Here is a 20,960-nt window from a genome sequence, read left to right as displayed (position 1 = left end):
CTTGAGAGTCTGAGTACAAGCTTGAGCTAAATTGCTTCGCTACGTTAATGTTGGAACCAATTTCCCAAGAGGTGGAGGCTCTGGGGAGCAAGGCAGTCAGCGTCAAACTGATTACGCAGGTACTTGCTGGAGGCGTCAGTATTAGTGGAAGTTTTGGGGACATTTTTAAAAAACTAACGACGGTTTTTGTGATCCAGGCTTTCATCTCATTCCAAGAACAGAATCTTGTGGACCTGCCGGTGGCTTTTTATGAGCCGGTGCTTTTATGCGCTATTACCCACTGGGCCGACGTGACGGTCAAAGGCGTGGGGGAAACCATTTGTTCCCCGCTTCAGCTCTCTGGTCCTATGAGCTGGGAACGTGCTGTTACTGCTGGGAGAACCGAATTGCAGAGGCCCGAGCCATTTCAAAATTGAACGGGAAGGGAGAGGTGTTGCGACAGGGCGCCTCTTCTGTCCCCTCTCCCCTGCCCGGGTCAGCTCACTATCAGCAATCGCCTGCGCCTCTCCAAGTTAACCCACCCGACACCCACTCCTAACCCTTCCCCCTCTTCGCCTCCAGGGCTCCGGCGCTCCGCCCATTCCCCTCCAGTTCCTCGTCCCCCCTTCCCTTGCTCGTCTCCCCTCCCCCTTTTTTCCCTCCAGCCTGCCTCGCATTGCCCTTCCCTGACTCCTTCATCCTTTTTCCTCTCCTCGCTCCTCCCTTTTTCCCCATCACCCCGCATCTTAGCCCCACCCGCTTTCCGCTTTTTCCCTCTCGGCTCAGATTTGCAGTCCAGCTGCAATCACCACCTCCGCTCTCCCAGGGAGAGGCCAGGCGGAAGGCGCAGCGGGCTGGCTGCGCGCAGGCGCACTGTGCTGCGGGAGCGCCGACGAGCCGAGCTTCGGCGCAAGCGCGCGCTGCCCCGGCTCTGCTCCGGCTCGGCTCCGGCGCGGGCAGCCTGGAGCCCTCGGCTCGCTCAGTTAGTGCTTGGGGTCTCGCGGCGGCGGCGGCACGATGTTTCTTCACTCTGTCAACTTCTGCAACCTGGCGTTTTATGCCTTCATGATCTTCATGGCCACCCTCGGGCTGTGGGACGTCTTTTTCGGCTTCGAGGAGAACAAGTGCAGTATGAGCTACATGTTTGAGTACCCGGAGTATCAGGTGAGGTTCCGCCCTCTCACCTGGGCGCTCCGAAATTCAGGCCCTTCCGACTTGGACCTTCTATGGGTTTCCTCTGACTTGTTTTCTCGCGCCTCTCAGACCTCTTTATCCCAACCTCGTCTCTGTGTCTTTCCGCCCTGGAAGATTGCAGGACCCCATTATTCCCCTCACCTGCTCTTTGTGTCCTTTCTTGACGGTGGGGTGTTTCTTGGGTGCTTTCCTGAGCATCCTTCTGTCCCCACTCGCACTTGTTCCCCTGCCCCTCTGCCGGATTCCAAATGTTATTCACAGGCTTTTCAGACTGGTCGCGCCCAACCCCCTTTATCCCCAGAAACGCAGTCTCTGCCCTTCTCCCTAAATCCAAACCCCGTCTTCTCCGCATTCCTACCTTAACAGGTGCCCCTGGATCCTCCTTTGCTTCCCACACATCTAAATTCCCCTCTCGCCCAGTGATGTACATGTCAGTCCTTGCTTTTCTAGAAAGGGACCGAGCTTCAACAGAGTGTATTGTTGGCTGGGTAGTTTCCAGGGCTGCCTTAGAGACTCCAGGGTTTTACTTCTGTGTGAAGGGCTAACCCGGTGAGTAATTAAATGGAAAACTATTGAGGTTCCCTCCTGTAAAGATTTTGCGGAGTCTCCTGTTTTGTAGGACCTTTCACAGGTCCTTGCGTGTGCCAGCACTCCTGTGTTTGTGCATGTCGCCTCTTACCAACTACGTCCAAAATCTATTTTATGGGGTTAGTTTTATTTTTCTCTCTAAATTTGCTGTTTGAGACCCAGCTCTTCTCTCTCCCTCCGCACCCACCTCTTACGTTTCATTTTGAACATTTTCAATCACAATTGTTTCATCAGTTCAGCATAAAAGAATCTAGAATTTCATTCATAACCAGCTGTAAAAAGAGGTGGTGACACATCACACAACTGTCTGAAGATATTTCTCCCGAATGGTTTTTTTATTTCTAAGCGTATCTCTTAATTACAAAATACATATTATAATAGCCTCCTGCCATAAGATGTAAATGCACTATATACATATACATCTAATACATATGTATTATACGTACATATACATCTATGTATAATACCTAGTGATAAAATGTATTTGTAGTATACTTTTAAAACGATAGCAGATTTTTTCTTTAAGATGAAGAATGCCGATCGTGATTGTTTCTGGGTACAGGTCATTATGGAGGAGCATGTTTGATTATGCCGCTATTTAGATATCAAAACTACTTAAGGTTTAAATTGCTGATGAGCTTCCTTTCCCATGGTCAAAATTCTAGTTTAGATTTTATTTGTTTTGAAATTCTTACCTTCATTTTGCATCAGTGCTTGTAAGGGGGTTGAAGCATTTGATACCAAATTCTGTAGAAGGAGAAGATTTTAATGTTACTATTGTCTCTTACTTTCTAAGCAAATATGCTGGTTTATTTTTATCAGAGTCTATGTATAGTTAAATATTTGGGCTTCTAGTTTAGATTTCATAAAGCTGAAATAAAGCCCTTATAATCAATCACTTATGATTTTTATATGATTTAATAATTAGGAAACTCCGAATGGATTGAAGTCACTTTAGTTTTGTACTGCATTGAAAGAGTTTGGTTAAAATACAATTATTTTGTAACAGTGTACTAATTCCCATTTATTTTTAGATTCCCCACAATTACTGAAGCTATTTTAATATTTGCAGTGGTAGAAATTGCTCAGTGTTGAACAAAGCATATGGACCTCCCAGATGCATTTCGTGCCTCAGAAAATTGACTAGAAAGACACTGAAAATTAGTTGTAGCTACTGCAAAAGAGCCATTTGGCTTTTTTCCTGTTGTTGCCTGTATTTACTTATTTTGATTCAAATCGCCCTTTTGAGGTTTTACACTCTTAATAATTTGTTAGTACAATAATAATTACAGTGGCAGGAGTTTTTGATCCATGTTTTTTGGTAGATTTTTATGATGCAAAAAGCTGTGTTAATTCACTACACTATTTATGTTTGCCCTTTTATTGTACACACTAGGCTGTGTTATTTTACAAATAAGTTAAAACCAACCTACAGAAATGAGTCATTTTGAATGTAGTGAGATTTATGGATAGCTGAGGTCATTCTGTTAAGAACCAGTGGTTTTTAATAAATAAAATGTTCTAAACTTATTTTATCTTGCTTCCTTTTAATTATATCTTATAATAACCTCTCTAATTGTTCACAGATTGTTATTTATTAGATGGATATCCTAATTGTTGGGTTTTCTTCTCTTTTAGAGGAAATGAGCAATATATGAAACATACTCAATTTTATTTTCCATATGAAAAATAAAAGGCAGGATAGGAATTTGAAACTCTTGGTAAAAGATGAAGTTTTGAATTTAAAACTGTTTGATTACCTCGATTCATTCTCTACCTTTGGTTTTCCTAGATTTGCTTATTGAGAGTTAACTGAATGTCTCACCAACCTAACCAGGCAAAATACACATTAGCCTTTAAAGTTTCTCACCTTATGAAAGCAAGGTAGTGCTTTCATACGGTAGCAAACTGTTTTGGGCAAATCATAGAACTGGAGAAGAAACATCTGTGTTGTTTTCTCCATTAGAGTAATTTATTTGCCTGTCTTCAGATGTGTGATCCAACAGTTGCTCTTTGAAAGGAAAGACATTGGAAAATACAAATCACATATATTGTTATTAAGTCTGTTATTTAGCAAATCATTTATTGAGTGATTATGTGTCCAGTATATTTTAGTAACTAATTATGAGTGAGGGAATTTCATATGAATTAGATCTTGTTCCTTTATGTCTTTATAATGGGAGAAAATGAGAATGTAATGGATAGTTAAAATGTGCTGAATGTTATAGTTTCACTATAAGAGTGTGTACAAGGCTCTTCGCAGAAGACAGCATTTAGGTTTGTCTTGGTAGTCAAAGGCCATAGAAAAGAGGTAGTGAATTGAGCCATGGAGCGCAGATACCATAGTTCATAAAGTGCAAAAACAAAAAAATTACAGGAATGAAGACTCATATTTGTGAATGAAGAAGGTACCAGGATACATTGCATAAGCAATATGTATAGTATGTAACCATTTATGTGAAAGGGAGAAAATAACCTATAAACATGTTTTCTTATATGTGCATGTGTAAAATATTTCTTCAAGCACAAACTGCTGGCATTAGTTGCCTTCTGGGTAGGAAACTGGATGGCCAAAAGATCACAGGTGTGACAGAGCCTATTGAGCGTATATCCTATTGAATCTTGAATTTTGAAACATATTAAAAATAAAGTTTAAAACCTGGCATGTGTAAGTTATAAGAAAGTAGGAAGAATAATTAGGGCCAGGTTTTAAAGGACCCCTCTCTCAGCCTTTCTCATCTCTATGTGCAGTGAAGAAAGACATAGGTATATGTTTTAACAAGGTATTTCTGGACAGCAGTAGAGACTGTGCATTGTAGCAGGGAGATTATGACATGGAGAGACACACTAGTTGTCCCTAGGTCTTTTTATCAAGCTGGAGTCCTCCAGAGTGTTCTTAAGTGTGGGGTGGACAAAGGGCTGAGAGCTAGCTCTTTATAAGAGCTTAAAAGCTGCATTCATTTTGATCAGAATCTTTTTGTTTTCCTTTTTTCGGTTGTAATTGCATTTTTAAATCACAATTAAAAGAGATATATCATAAAATAAAGACGTTAGTTTCTTAAATCAGTGTTTTTCTAGCACTTGGGAATTTGTTAGAATGTTTGTCTTTGGAAAAGGATCTAGGTTAGAGATGAGAAGAACCTGTATGAAGGCAGAGTCCAGAGAGGAGGGACAGCAGGGGGCATGATGTGTGGAGATAAGATTTAAGTGTAAAGGTAGTTGATCTTAATTAGATGTTTTTCTTGGGGGTAGGGCTGCTCATTTAATTTTATATATATATTATATATCTGTTTATATCCATTTATATCTATCTCTCTCTATATATATAGATAGATAGATAGATCCATTTAAAATATATTGGATTCCTGTTGCTATATGGGTTTTTGTTTGTTTGTTTTTTTTCAAATCTATTGACCCTCTTCCATTTTCAATCAGCACCCTTTTTGTGTGCCTGTACCTTTTCTGTCCTCCATCTGATCAGTACCCTTCCTGTTTTTTGCTGCCACTCACTCCTGGTGTTGACTCTGCCTGGAAATGCAGTTTTGTTATTCGCCTACAGCTTTCACTTTTTTTTTTTTAATTCCTCCTCCTTTTTTATCTCTACTTTTTGCTTCTCCATATTATATGCATCCATATTTTTAACAGTGTACACTTTCTCACTACAAAATTTCTTTCATAATAGTATATTATGAAATATATCAAATCTATTCTTTTGCTTATTTTTCTGTCTCCAGAGAATTAAATATTTCTTTTTTGAATATTTATAGTTTCTTGTTTTTCTAAGTTAATTTTCAACTAGTTCAAAACTTGGTTTAGCTACTAACCTAAAAAGAATAATGATTTAATATGCATATACAACTATTCTATCAAATGGTTTACTAAATTGGGAGGAGTTCTCTCACTTTTTTTTAAAGATTTTATTTATTTATTTTTAGAGAGGGAAGGGAGGGAGAAAGAGAGAGAGAGAAACATCAATGTGCAGTTGCTGGGGGCCATGGCCTGCAACCCTCGTATGTGGCCTGACTGGGAATTGAACCTGCGACACTTTGGTTTGCAGCCTGCGCTCAATCCACTGAGCTACACCCGCCAGGGCTCGCTCATGTTTTATTTTTGTTTAATTTGTACCTAAAGAAACAAAATATTGTGTCATTTTCATTTTTGATTATATACAGTGCATAATCAATATTGGGACTAATTTAAGGCGCATGTGTGAATATAACGCAAATAGTGGGGTTTGTACTCTATTTTGAATACTTGAGGAGATAAAAAATTGCTAATATCTGACACATTAAGCTCACACTCTAAAGGTGTTTCCATGATGTTATTAGCATGGGTTGTTCATGGTAATATCCTCAAAGGAATGTTCAGGAATATGCATGAATAATCAGAATTCTGATTTTTTACAGTAGTGAGGTTTTTCAGTAGGCATTACCATTTACAGTTTAAAAGTGCATTCAATAGTTGAAATTTTTATTAAGCATATGTGTAGCACTGCTAGATCACTAAATCTATTGATGTCACTTAAAATCTACTGTTCAAAGTAACTGGTTTCATTTTGAATGGTTTCTTTCATTGAAAAAGGAGCAGCAGAAGAGTTTATACTTTACTATTGCTTTTATGGATGCCTACCTTTCGGGGATGGCATTAAGACCTAATTTGTATTTTGTTGGAAAAAATTTATCTGAATTACTGGCTTATTTGGTACACAAAAATATGAATTGCAGAGCAGTTTAAGGCTTGCTGACAAACCATGCACCTGGGTCATGAAAACCGAAACAGATGCTAATTCACTGGAATGTTTATGGTGAGAAGAGTGCATGCGTCATGACCAAGACTTGGCTATAAGTTTCAGATTAATTTGTTAAGCACCTTGTAGGTCAAAGGCATATTAAGTTGAGAGGTCAGAAAGCTGCATTATAAAACAAACTTGCTTTCTGTTGAATGATGTAACCACTGGAATATGTAGTTGGGCCTGAGTAAAAGGAAAGACATTACAAACCAGTTTAAAATAGCAAAAAAGAATTGATTTGATAATGGAAAGCTTTTCATTTCTAAGTATAATTGATACTGATACTAAATTAAATGTATTTTAATCATACTGACAGGTAACTCGCTGACATCTACCAGTGTTTTTCTGTTGTCAGTGGCTATTTTGAGTAATTTATATTTATTAGAATTCCATGTAGTACCATTTTATGCTTTCACAAAGACCACATGGTTCAAAACTCACATAATTTAAGACTGATTCTCCATAGGAATAAAGTAAAAGTAGAACTTGTTTTGTGCATTAAGGGCAGTTTTATTATCAGTAATATTTTTATATTGTACTATTTGTATAATTCAAAATTGGGTATGGTGTGGCTGAATTATATTGGGTAACACTGCATTTTTAATTTTATTTATTTTGCTGCAGAAAATAGAACTTCCAAAGAAGTTGACTAAACGCTATCCTGCGTATGAATTGTATCTTTATGGAGAAGGATCCTATGCTGAAGAACACAAACTTCTCCCTTTAACGGGTATTCCAGTTCTCTTTCTTCCTGGTAATGCTGGAAGTTATAAGCAAGGTAAGTCTCAGAAGTAAGTTTTGAAAGCTATGAAATGCAGTTGAAGAATTTAACAGATACACACTGCTTGTTAAGTACTGTGCTAGGCATACTGGAAACATAAATGTATGACGTTTTGCCTAGAAAAATACATGTGAGAAGTACATGGAAAAGAATATTGAAGATCACTTTGTAAAAAGTAAGAAGGAGAAAAAGAAAATGGAGTGGGTGGGATAAATAGATGATACAGGGATTCAGGAATCAGCAGAAGAAAGAGGCTTCTATTGGAAATGGAGGTTGCAGAGCACAGAACCTGCAGTATTGATTAGAGAAGTAAATCAGTGGTTTTCGGTCTGCTGAACCAGAGAAGAGACTGCTCTCTTTCTTTTGAAGCTATTTTAGTTAGAGAGATCTAGACTTCCAGTCAAAATGGCAGAGTAAATGCTGTGCTTGCCTCCTCCTGTGACCACATCAAAATTACAACTAAATTATAGAACAATACCCTTGAGAACCAACTAGCTGAATAGAACTCCTATAACTAAGCATATAAAGAAGAAGCTCTATTGGGACTGGTAGGAGGGATCTAGATTCAAAACAGACTGGTCGTACACCCATGTGTGGCAGTTAAGAATTGAGAGGGATATCTCAGCTGCAGAGGTTCACGCTGAGGAACAAGGCATCCCAGCCCCACTGCATCTCCCCAGCCCAGGGTACCAGTGCCATAAAGAGGAGTCCCAAAACAGTGGGCTGTGAAAATCAGCAGTGGACTCAGTTCAGGTGAGACAGAAGGTTGTTGTAGGCTCAGATATCCTCTTAAAAGTGCCTGAGCACAAATTCTTTTGCCCTCAAACACTTGCCCTAAGCTCCACAGAAGGAACAGAAGCTCAAAAAGCACCAAAAACACCTGGAAAGGAACTGAATTGTCTGGTTTCAGGGCAAGGGATGGAGCAGCACCTCTCTCCTGGACTCAAGGCAGGGGGACATAAAGGAGGCACCGTTGTTCCTTTGTTGAGCTCTCCATGCACCCAGCCTGCCAGCACTAAGTCGGAGTCTCTATCAACCTGGCTAACAATGCTCCCTGGACATTCTCTGAAATCCCACCTCACCCAATTCACTTGCCCAGACCAACCCTTTCTCAGAGGCTAATCTTCACAAGCAAATGGCCTGGGCCTGCACTGCAGACCTTCCTAAAATCTCAAAGGTCCACAAACCCCATATAACCAGCAGCTGGCTGTAGCATGCCCTGTACCTCTCACTAAGTAGTCCCAGGCATTTGCACTAGTGGCAGCTGTGCTTGGTTCACAGCATAACCCCTCTCTGGCACCTCCAAGCTTGGCACAGGCAGCTACCAACCTCAGATTACTTTGTAGCTCCTACCAGGTGGTCCTGGTCCAGGCATAAGCAGCAGTGGACCTGAGCTGACCTCAGCTGACTGAGGCCACTGAAATCCCTTTCCAGAGGCCTCAGAACCAACACACTTGGTAGCTGGCTTCAGATTACACCAAAGCACCACCCAATTAGCTCCACAAGTGACACACCTAAAGGGTAGACTTGAGAAGCAACTGAACCCCACTAAAGTGAGCCCTCAAACAACAACTTCCTGCTGCAGCCATGGCCAGTCTTCAAAGCTGTTCAGCCGGAGGGTCAATCCTACACTCAGACATGATAACAGCAATCAAGGTCAACTACAACGGGAAGGCAAACACAACTCACACAAGGGACACCCCTGGAGCACCTCGCTCAGGTGAATAGGGAAACAGTGCCACTGGGCCCCATAGGACACCTACTATATAAGGCCACTATGCCAAAACTGGGAGATGTAGCAGAGCTACTGAGAAACAAACATGGGAGGCAGACAAAGGAAATAAAGAAATATGTCCCTTATGAAAGAAGAGGACAAAACTGAAGGAAAAGAACTAAACAATATGGAGGCAAGCAATTTACCAGATGTAGAGTTGAAAATACCGGTTATAAGAATGCTCAAAGAACTTAGTGAGGACCTCAACAGCATTAAAGAGATCCAGTGAGAAACAAAGATTACACTAATTGAAATAAAGAACAATCTACAGGAAAACAACAGTAGAGTGCATGGAGCCGAGAATCAAATCAATGATTTGGAACATAAGGAAGCAAAACCAACCAATCAGAACAAGAGGAAAACAGAACCCCAAAATGCAAAGTTATTGTAAGCAGCATCTATGACAACTTCAAGAGGTCCAACATTCACATCATAGGGGTGCCAGCAGGAGAAGCAAAAGAGAAAGAAATTGGAAATCTATTTGAAAAAAATAATAAAAGAAAACTTCCCTAATTTGATGAAGGAAGTAGACATACAAATCCAGGAAGCACAGAGAATCCCAAACAAGATGGACACAAAGAGGCCCATTCCAAGATGTATCCTAATTAAAATACCAAAGATTAAAGATAAAGAGAGATCTTAAAAGCAAGAGAAAAGCAGGTAATTACCTACAAGGGAGTTCCCATTAGAGTGTCTGTCTTATTTCTCAAAAGAAACTTTGCAGGCCAGAAGGGACTGGTAAGAAGTATTCAAAATGATGAAGAGCAAGGACCTACAACCTAGATTACTCTGTCCAGCAAAGCTATCATTTAGAATGGAAGGGCAGATAAAGTGCTTCCCAGAAAGGTAAAGCTAAAGGAGTAGGCCATCACCAAGCTCTTATTATATGAAATGTTAAAGGGACTTATTTAAGAAAAAGGAGATCAAAATTATGAACATTAAAATGGCAATAAATTCACAACTTAAACAACTGAATCTAAAAAACAAACTAAGCAAACAAGTAGAACAGTGGCAGAGACTTTTTTTTTTTTAATTTTATTTGTTTATTTTTAGAGAGAGGGGCCTGGAGGGGGAGAGAGGGAGAGAAACATCAGAGCATAGTTGCCTCTTCCATGCCCCTCACTGGGGACCCAGCCTGCAACACAAGCATGTGTCCTGACAAGGAATCGAACCAGTAACCCTTTGGTTCTCAGGCCAGCACTCAACCCACTGAGCCACACCAGCCAAGGCAAGGCAGTGACTTCTTAAGAAAAAAATTAAAAAATATAAATAAGAAAATATCACAATGAAAAAATTCACATTGAACATATAATTTTAAAAAGGTGAACACATAATTAAAGCAGTGGGTCGGCCAACACCACAACTAGTCCAGAGGTTGAGAGGAAGGGAAAGCTGGGAAGATCATGTGTAATTACAACAGTAAATTAAGGGAGAATCACAAACACATGTACGAAAGTAAAAAATAATGAGAAAAAAAACATAAACATGGAGGGGGTGTGTAAAAATGGGAGTAATTTTAGAATGTGTAGGAACCTAAGCAACCATTAACTTGAAATAGACTGCTATAAACATAGCTTGGTATATGCGAACCCCATGAGAACCACAAACCAAAAATCTTTAAGAGATACACAAGAAATAAAGAAAAGGCGTCCAAACACAAAATTATAAAAAGTCATCAACATACAAAAGAAGAGAGCAAGAGAGTAAGAAAGGAACAGAGAACTACAAAAACAACTAGAAAACAATAAAATGGCAATAACTGCATACTTATTAATAATTATTTTAAATGTAAATAGATTGAATGCTCCAACAAAAGATGAATGGATAGAAGCTGTGGTACATAGGTAAAATGAGGTATTACTCAACCATAAAACAGAATGAAGCCTTTCTTACTATTTACAGCAACATGGATGGACCTAGACAGTATGGTGCTAAATGAAGTAAGTCAGGCAGAGAAAGGCAAATACCATATGATTGCACTCATATGTGGAATCTGAAAAATAAAATAGGCCCTGTCCAGGTAGCTCAGTTGGCTAGAGCATTGCCCTGATATGCCAGGGTTGCACATTCAATCACCAGCCAGGGCACATACAAGAAGGAACCACTGAATGCCTAAATAAAGTGGAACAACAAATCAATGTTTCTTTCTTTCACTCTCTCAAAATCAATCAATGGAAATTTAAAAAGACAAAATAAAACAGAAATAAACTCATAGATACGGAGAACAAACTGATGTTTGCCTGATGGAAGGGGGTTGGGAGCTGTGAAAAACCTGAAGGGATTAAGAAGTATAAATTGGTACTTACAAAATAGTCACAGGGATATGAAATATAGTTTAGGGAATATTGTCAATAGTATTGTAATAACTACATATGATGTCCAGGTTACTAGACTTAGTTGGGTAACTACTTTTTAAGTTATATAAGCCTAGCCACTATACTGTACACCTGAAACTAATATATTGGATGTCAAAAGAAAACAAGTTAGATGTGGAAATACTGAGGGGAACATAGAAAGGTAAGAGTGGGGAGTTATATGCACACATTCCAAATTGACTATTTTGGCTTGGAGATACAGCAGTTATTTCTGGCATTATAGTCAAGTAATCTGGAAGTAATTTCAGCTAATCTGCTTGTCTGGTTATTAAATGAGAACAGAATTATTTCAACGTAGTATAATTGCTTACATGTTTATTTATCTAGCTTATATTTATGGGGTACCTACCATGAGCTAGGCAGTATTCTAGGTATTAAGGATCCAAAACAGACCAAGCCAGATAAGTTCTTTTCCTTGATCAAACATACATTCTTGTTGGGAAGGTAGACATCAAACATATATGTCAGTAATGTTAAAAGTTTGAATGAAAAATAAACCATAGTAAGGACTAGAGAATAAACTGGTTCAGGCAGGGAAAGCCACTATGAGGCAATGACATTTGAGCAGAGCCTTGAAAGTAGCAAGGGACTGAGGTATGTGACTATTTGGGGGAAGACTCTGAGACAAAACAGTCTTGATACAGACCCTGAGACTAGAGAAAGTGAAAAAAAAAAGATGACAGTGGAAAAGTAATCACAGACAATAAATATCATTTAAGCTGTGGAAAAGACTTTGAATTTTGATCTGTGTGATGGGAAACTTGTAGGGTTTTGGGTAAGAAATTATATAATCTGATTTTTTGGTCAATCATTGCATTTGAAATATAACACATACAGAGAAATGCACAGAATATAGATACTCAGTTAAAAAATAATGTAAAGTGAATACCGATGGAAACAAGAACCAAGTTAAAATTGCCCCTTCCTGATTAAACTCCTTGCCTCTTTTTAGATGTGTTCACAATCCTAATTTTAAGGTAATAATTTTCTTGACTTTTTAAATAGTTTTAGCATCTAAATATGTACTCTAATATAAGCTTTTCGTTTGGGGCTATTTTTAAACTTTGTGTATAAATATCACTCAGTATGTTTTCTTTTGTGTCTAGCTTCTTATACTCAAAATTGTTTTTAAAGTCCAGTTGTCTAATGAACTGTGATCCATTTATTTTCCTCACACTGCACTATTGTGTTGTATGGCTATAGCACAGTTTATTCTGTGTTTGGACATTTGTGGTGTTGACAATTATAAATAATGAACATCCTTTTTATCTTAAAGCACATAAGCCTATGTTTCTGGAAGAGGTAAACCATAGGAACACAATTCTGTGTCAGTCTGTGTGTTTTCTTTTATTTGTACTGGTTGTGCTAACTTACACTCACAGAACAGTACATTATACTTCCCTTTGGCCCACATCCTTGACAACATTGGAATTGTCAGATTTTTAAAATTTAAACCAATCTAGTATGTGTGATTTATTTTTTTAAAGATAATCACTCTGGCTTTTCTGTGCAGAGAATATGCTGTAAAGGAGCAAGAGAGGAATTAGGAAAAATACTAAATATCACTAATCATCAGGGAATGCAAGTCAAAACCACAGTGAGATATGATCTTTTTTTTAAGATTTTATTTATTTTTAGAGAGGGGAGGGAGGGAGAGAGAGACACACACACATCAATGTGCGGTTGCTGGGGGTCATGGCCTGCAACCCAGGCATATACCCTGACTGGGAATCGAATCTGCGACACTTTGGTTCGCAGCCCGCGCTCAGTCCACTGAGTGAGATGTGATCTTATATCCACTGAGGTAACTAATCTAAAAAGTAGATAATAACAAGTATTGTTGAGGATGTGAAGAAGTTGAAACCCTCATACATTGGTGGTTGGGATGTAAAATGGTTGTCCATTTTGAAAAACAGTTCCTCAGAATATTAAATACAGAGTTACAAGACCTAGCAATTCCATTACTAGATACCAACCCAAGACAAATGAAAACCGACATCTGTGCCAAAACTTGCATACAGATGTTCATAGCAATGCTGTTCATAATAGCTAAAAGGTAGAAAAACCCAAATGTCCATCAACTAATGAATGTATGAATAAACTGTGATATATCCATATAATGGAATATTAGCAATAAAAAGGAATTAATGAGCTCTGGCTGGTGTAGCTCAGTGGACTGAGTGCGGGCTGTGAACCAAAGTGTCGCAGGTTTGATTCCCAGTCTCAGGGCACATGCCTGGGTTGCAGGCCATGACCCCCAGCAACCGCACATTGATATTTCTCTCTCTCTCTCCCTCTTTCTCCCTCCCTTCCCTCTCTAAAAAATAAATAAATAATTTTTTTAAAAAAAGGAATTAATGACTGATACAGAAATTACATAGTACAATGTGGATGAATCTTGGAAACACTATGATGAATGAAAGAACCCAGTCTTAAATGACCATATATTAAATGATCCCATTTATAGAAATGTCCAGAATAGGCAAATGCATAGGGACAGAAAGTAGATTAGTGCTTTCCTAGAATTAGGAGAAGAGGAATGAGGAGTTCAGGTTTTCTTTTCGGGGTGATTTTTAAAATGTCTAGAGTTAGATTGCAGAAATAATTGTGTAACTCTTTGAATACATGAATTCTACACTTTACATGATGAGTTGTATAGTACGTGAACTATGCAAGTTAAGAAAATGGAATGGCAAACAATGGTGTTTTGATTGCTGAACTAAACATGGCTACTTCTAAAGCCAATTAATGTTCAATTAATAAATTCTGTGAAATGGTTACAAAGTTAAATCTAAAATAGTGAAAACAGGGAGACCAGTTAAGAAACTACTGGACTTTCCAGTAAGAGATAACGGTGCTTGGATTAGGAAGGTAGTGGTGGAAATTGTGAGAAGTCTCAGTTGGGGGTGTATTTAAAAGATGAAGCATAACAGGATTTTCACATGGATTGGATGTCGTGTGTAAGAAAGACAAATCAAGCATGTGTACCTAAATTAAGTGATGAGCAGACTCTCTCTCGCTCTTTTTTTTTTTTTGGTAGGAATTTCCTCATTCTTAAAACACTCAAGTGTGACAAAATCCCTATTTCTTATTCTTCAAAGAATCCTTTCCCTTCCTTTTATTTATTGTCACCACTACTAAAGGGAAAGTATGTAGAGAATGAATGACCTGTTCACTCTTTATTTAATTAAAAAAAATATTTAGGGAACAAGGCATACACCTTCTAGGTTGGTTTGTTTTTCTAAATTGATACTATTAAAGGATATCCTGAAAAAGGTTTTTATATTCGGGGTATGGGATAAAGTTATTAAAAGACAGCAATGGATGAAACTTTTAAAAATTTTGTTTAATGCGCACTTTACCATTTTCCTTTGTAGTTCGTTCTATCGGCTCTATTGCACTAAGAAAAGCAGAGGACATTGACTTCAGGTACCACTTTGACTTCTTCAGTGTGAATTTCAATGAAGAACTGGTGGCACTGTATGGTGGGAGTCTTCAGAAGCAGACCAAGTTTGTACATGAGTGTATTAAAGCAATTCTCAAACTCTATAAGGTAAGAGATAAGCTTGCAAATCAATAGTGATTAACCTCCTAGCATCTTTGGAACTCAGCATATTTTAAATCTTTTGTTTATATGGAAGTTGAAGGAAAGATAGCTCAAAGGTGTGGGGTTTTTTGTGTTGGTTTTTTTTTTGTGGCAGTCTGTTTTGAACTTGGTGGTGGTTTTTGAAGCATAATTGAATTATAAGAAACCTTCCTTGCAGTGAATTCAGAGGCAAAGATTCTTCTAACTATTATAAATTAGGAGTACAGTGTATTTCCTAAAAACCATTAGTATGAATTTCTGTTTCTAGTTATAGCTGTGTAACTGGTACTATTAGAATAGACCACTTCCTTATGTAAATAACTATGAAACTAGTCAAGATATCTGAAGTGCATGTGTTTAACTATTAGATAACCAAGCGGCAAAGGACTGTTTTCTGAAAGAAAGATAACATGTGAAGTGAGCTCCATAATTGCTCTGGCTTTCTGCCTGGAAGCATTTTCTAGGCCATGGGTCAGGTAAGTGGAAATGAAGCAGAGCACATGGATACCACTGAGCCAAAGAAGGCAGAGAGTGGAATTTGGGGCTCCTGGAATTGGCTAGATTTCTGATTGGAGTGTGCGAAAGAAGAAACCTAGGCAGAGCTAGGAGCTCTAGAAATCTGCATTTTTCAGCCTTTGAATGCTATGCTGTATGTGCACAGGTCAAGGAGTACAAGGCAAGGGTGTACCGAGGAGGAAGTGATGGGGTGTGCCTACCTGGGTACAACTTTAAAAGAGCAGTAAAACAGACTAAAAAGCATTCTTTGTCAGCAGTTCTAAACAGTGTCAGAGATAAAATATTACTACATGTTTGGGTGAGCCACTTCCTCCCCTGGTACACCACAATGCAGGCTGGCAGAAGACAGTTGCTAGGGAATTATGAGATGAATGGAGATTTCAGAGGCCACACGGTGCTGGGAAATAGGAGTTCTGACCAGCTGAAGTGGAAAGATGTATTTGAACACATTGGGCATTCAAGTGAAACCCCAGAAAGGACATGATTTAGGACTACTCCAGTCCTATAGTAACAGCTACTCCAGCATCTACCTTAGCAATGCTTAAATACAAGTGTCAAAAAATATCAAAGTTAAAGATTTAAAGTAAACAATACACATAATAAGGGAAGAGATGGGGCATCTCAGCATAGATGTAGTAACTATTTTTAAAAACAGCAAAAAGGAAAATCTAGAACTAAGGCAAGATAAGGTGGGGCAAAAGAAGGCTTACAGTTTGTATGGAAAATAATGTGATAATTAATAAATAATAATACAAGAATAAATTGTTTTATGTACTCACAATTATAAACCTACGTTTACCCCACCCTGTACATATCAGAAATAAAAAATTCAGGAGATAGGTTTTAAGCAGATTGAACATTACAAAACAGAGATCATTGAATTTAAAGAAAGGATAATAAAAACTAGACAAAATGAACTAAAGGAAAAAATTAGGTAAATCCTCAGAGTTATAGATTTTGACAATCCTCTCAATAATTGACAAAATAAAAAGTCAGAAAGTCAGTAAAGCATGGACGATGAGAACAGTATTCACCAGCTTACCCTATTGACATTTATACAACACTGCATCTAAAAAGTGGAAGAACTGTGTTCTCTCTAAATGCACATGGAATTAAAATATGCCATATACTAGGCCATACAACAAGTCTCAATAAATTTCAAAGGATTGAAATTTTACAGGGTGTATTTTTTTATCATACTAGGATTCAATTAGAAACCAGTAATAACAACAAAAATATCTGGAAAATCTTCAAATATTTGGAAATTACTTCTAGATTACCCAGAGGTCAAAAAGAAGATTACAGTTGAAATTTGAAAGTGTTTTGAATGGAATTAAAGTGAAAATACCACACCAAAATTTGTAAGATTAAAATAGTGGTTAGAAAAAATAAATAGTCTTAAGTGTTTATTTTAGATAGGAACAAGGTTTAAAAGCAATGATCTAACCTTCCAACTTGGAAAGCTAGAGAAAGAAGAATAAAGCACACTCTAAGTAGAGATGTAAGGAAACAATACAGATGAGAATGGGAATCAACGAAAGAGAAAACAGACAAACCAAAGAAAAAAACAGATAACAATGGCAGGGTTTTTATTTTTTTAAAGATCTATAAAGTTGGTAAACTAATAGCTAGACTAATTAAAACAAAAGAAGAGGAACACAAATTGATATCAGGCATGAAATAGGGAATATCACTAGAGAGCTTACAGATGGTAAGAAGATATTAAAGGAATGTTATGAACAACTTTATACCAATAAATCTGACAACTCAGATTAATGCACAAACCTCTTGAAACAAATTACAAAAGAGACACAAGAGGAAACACAATCTGACCAGCCCTATATCTATTAAATTTTTTAATTTGTAATTAAAAATTTTACTGCCAAGAAAAATCTAGGGCCAGATGACTACAGTGCTAAATTTTATCAAACATTTAAGAAAGATGTAATATCCACCTTACACAAACTCTTTTCGAAAATTGAGGAAGAGATAACACTTAGCAGTTTATATTAAGAAATCAGTCTGGCCAAGAAGGAGGCATAGATAGAAACCCTTTGCTTCCTTGCACAATCAAAAGGACGAAAACAACCAATCTAAAATCAATAAGCAACCAGAAGTGCCAGAAAATGAAACTTCATGGGACTCTGACAACCAAGGAATTAAAGAAACAGTCAGCCAGACCAGCCAGACCGGTAAGACGGGCGGATGGAGAGAACCCGTGGCAAGGCTGCGGACTGTGCAGGAGAGACTAGCTGTGGCGAGGCAGCAGACTTTGCAGGCGGGACTGACTGAATGGGAAACTGAGACTCAGCTGACTGTGGCCTACAGCAGGGGGTTGCCCCAGTGGGAGAAACTCCCAGTCTCACACTAGATTGTTGGAAAGTGGGCTATAACTGCAGGCAAGCTGCATTGTTCCCTCTCTGGCCCCTCCCCCACAGACAGCGCCGCATTGCAGCAAGGAGAGTTGCCCTGCCCCAGTGAATACCTAAGGGCCCACCCCCTTGCAACTTAACAGGTGAACTGAGACAAAGAAACATGGCCCAAATGAAAGAACAGAGCAAAACTCCAGAGAGAGAGAGCTAAGTGATGAGGAGATAGCCAACCTATCTGATGGAGAGTTTAAAGCCCTGGTAATCAAAATGCTCATAGAACTGATTGAGCTTGGTCAAAAAATGAAGGAACAAATGAAAGATAACCAAAGTGAAATAAAGCAAAATATTCAGGGAACCAACAGTGATGGGAAGGAAACTAGGACTGAAATCAATGATTTGGAACAAAAGGAAGAAATAAAACATCCAACCAGAACAGAATGAAGAAACAAGAATTCAAAAAAATGAAGAGAGGTTTAGGAACCTCTGGGACAACTTTAAATATTCCAGTATCTGAATTATAGGGGTGCCAGAAGGAGAAGAACACCAGCAAGAAATTGAAAACTTACTTGAACAAATAATGAAGGAAAACTCCCCCAATCTGGCAAAGGAAATAGACTTCCAAGAAGTCCAGGAAGCCCAGAGAGTCCCAAAGAAGTTGAACCCAAAGAGGAACACACCAAGGCACATCAAAATTAAGTTACCCAAGATTAAAGACAAAGAGAGAATCCTAAGAGCAGCAAGAGAAAAGGAGAAAGTTACCTACAAAGGAGTTCCCATAAGACTATCAGCTGATTTCTCAAAAGAAACCTTACAGGCCAGAGGGGTTGGAAAGAGGTATTCTAAGTCATGAAAGGCAAGGACCTACATCCAAGATCGCTCTATCCAGCAAAGCTTTCATTTAGAATGGAAGGGCAGATAAAGTGCTTCTCAGATAAGATCAAGTTAAAGGAGTTCGTCAACACCAAGGCATCATTATATGAAATGTTAAAGGGACTTAACTAAGAAAAAAAAATCAAAAACTATGAACACTAAAATGACAACAAACTCACAACTATCGAGAAATGAACCTAAAAAAAAGAAAAACAATGAAAACAAAAATTAAGCAAGCAACTAGAACAGGAACAGAATCAGAGAAATGGACATCACATGGAGAGTTTTCAGTGGGGAGGGGGAAGGTACAGTGAAGGAGAAGCATAATTGGTAGGCATAAAATAGATGAGGAGAGGTCAAAAATGGTATAGGAAACAGAGAAGTCAAAGAACTTATATGTACAGCCCATGGACATGAACTAAGGGGGGATGCTAGAGGATTGGGGTTGCAGGGTGGAGGGGGGATAGAGAGGGAAAAGTTGGGAAAACTGTAATAGTGTAATCAATAAAATATACTTAAAAAATAAAATGAAATGTTCTTACTTTCCCACTCCCAAATCCTAGCCATTCAACAAGATTCATCTGTCTCCAACCCCTATTACACTTACTTGTAATAGAAATCTTACTTTCTAAAAACCTCAATTAAAAAAAATGTTTAGTTCTATTATAAATTTAATATGTAGTCAGAGAAAAAATGAAAATAGAAACAGAGAAGGAAAAGTGCCTAATATGTAAGATTAAACACACAATTATTTATTGCAAATTACATTTATGGAAATCTTACTTTATAATCACGTCTTATTTATCCAAATAATATCAGATATATAAAAGATTTTGTACTTAACATGGCTTGTTCCCTCCTATAATACCCAGTATAGATTTAAGTTAAAAAATACCTTCTGTGGAAGTAATTTTAAAATGCTGGCTTATGCAAAGTATCATCATGTCTACATTTCATTTTCAAGATGGAGAAGAATATCACACTAGTTAGATACGATAGCTTCATAGTTAAGTCTTGAAATCAGGTGGTGCGGGTCCTCAAACTTTGTTCTTCCTTTGCAAGATGGTTTGGCTTTTTAGGTTCTTTGCATTTCCACATAAGCTTGTCAGTTCTACAGAACACCTACTGGTGTTTTGTTTCATATTTCTTTAAATCTGTTGGTCAACTTGGGGAGAATTTACATCTTAATTGTGAGTCTTCTAGTCCGAGAAGTTGGTCCGTCCATTTATGCCAGATTTCTTTAATTCTCTCAGATTTGAAGGGTCCAGTGTACAGATCTTACAGACTTTACATTAAATTTATCCGAAAGAATTATATTTTTACACTACTCTAACTGCATTTTAAAATTTCACTTTCCATTTCCAGTCAAGATGGAGGCGTAGGCAGACATGGCTCGCCTCTTCACACTACCTCATCAAAATTACAACTGCAGTGTAGAACACCTACCACTCAGAATCATCAGAAATCGAGTTGGATGGAAGTCTGACAACTACGGAATTAAAGAAACCACATCTATCCAGACTGAGAGGGCCACAGATGCAGAATGGGCTAGTTCCTTGTGTGAAGGATAAAAATTCAGGAGCGTTATCTTAGGAGCAAAGAGTCCTAGCCCATAACAGGCCCCCCAGCTCAGGGTTCCCGAGTCAGGAAGATAAGTCCCCACAATTTCTGGCTGCAAAAGCCAGCGGGCAGTCTGTGGAAGAAATTTCTGTAGCCCAAAGCAGTTCATCTTAAAGATCCCACACAGACTTACTCACTTTCCCTCTGAGCTCCAGCACCCACCTGGTAGCAGCTTGAAAGGTGCCAGTGGTACATAGGGAGAAGCTGAGGTATCTGGAATCAAGGCCAGCAGAGGCCATTATCCCTTTTCTGAATCCTCTCCACCCAGAGCTGGCAGGCTGGTGCCATATCTGAGACTCCATGAAACTGGCTAGCACTATTTGACCTGCCTTGGAGATCCCCAGAGACTCTGCCTTACCTAGCTTACAGGCCCACCCAAGCTGCTTTTCCATATGAATGGCTGGTTTTGGCTCACACTTCACAATTTCCTAAATCCTCTCAAACAAATAATAGCTGGCCTCAGTGAGGTCCAGGCCCAGCACTAGCAGCAGCCAGACTAGATTCACCACTTGGCTA

The 20,960-nt window shown here is 38.5% G+C and overlaps 1 protein-coding gene across 2 annotated transcripts in view; it reads left to right on the top strand.

The window, feature by feature from the left end:
* Positions 1–876: 876 nt before the first annotated feature.
* PGAP1 (post-GPI attachment to proteins inositol deacylase 1) overlaps positions 877–20,960 on the top strand; it is a 78,162-nt gene continuing 58,078 nt past the window's right edge. For both annotated transcript variants that reach the window (XM_045833752.1, XM_045833751.1), the window contains exons 1-3: positions 877–1,143; positions 7,175–7,328; positions 14,858–15,033. In XM_045833752.1, coding sequence (XP_045689708.1) covers positions 997–1,143; positions 7,175–7,328; positions 14,858–15,033 — 477 coding nt within the window. In that variant the 5' untranslated portion in view covers positions 877–996. The remainder of the gene's footprint in view (positions 1,144–7,174; positions 7,329–14,857; positions 15,034–20,960) is intronic.

Source organism: Phyllostomus hastatus, unplaced genomic scaffold, assembly GCF_019186645.2.
Source record: "Phyllostomus hastatus isolate PE091 unplaced genomic scaffold, TTU_PhHast_1.1 phas_contig_1741, whole genome shotgun sequence".
NCBI classification, from domain to species: domain Eukaryota; kingdom Metazoa; phylum Chordata; class Mammalia; order Chiroptera; family Phyllostomidae; genus Phyllostomus; species Phyllostomus hastatus.
This window is presented reverse-complemented; position numbering and strand designations above follow the sequence as displayed.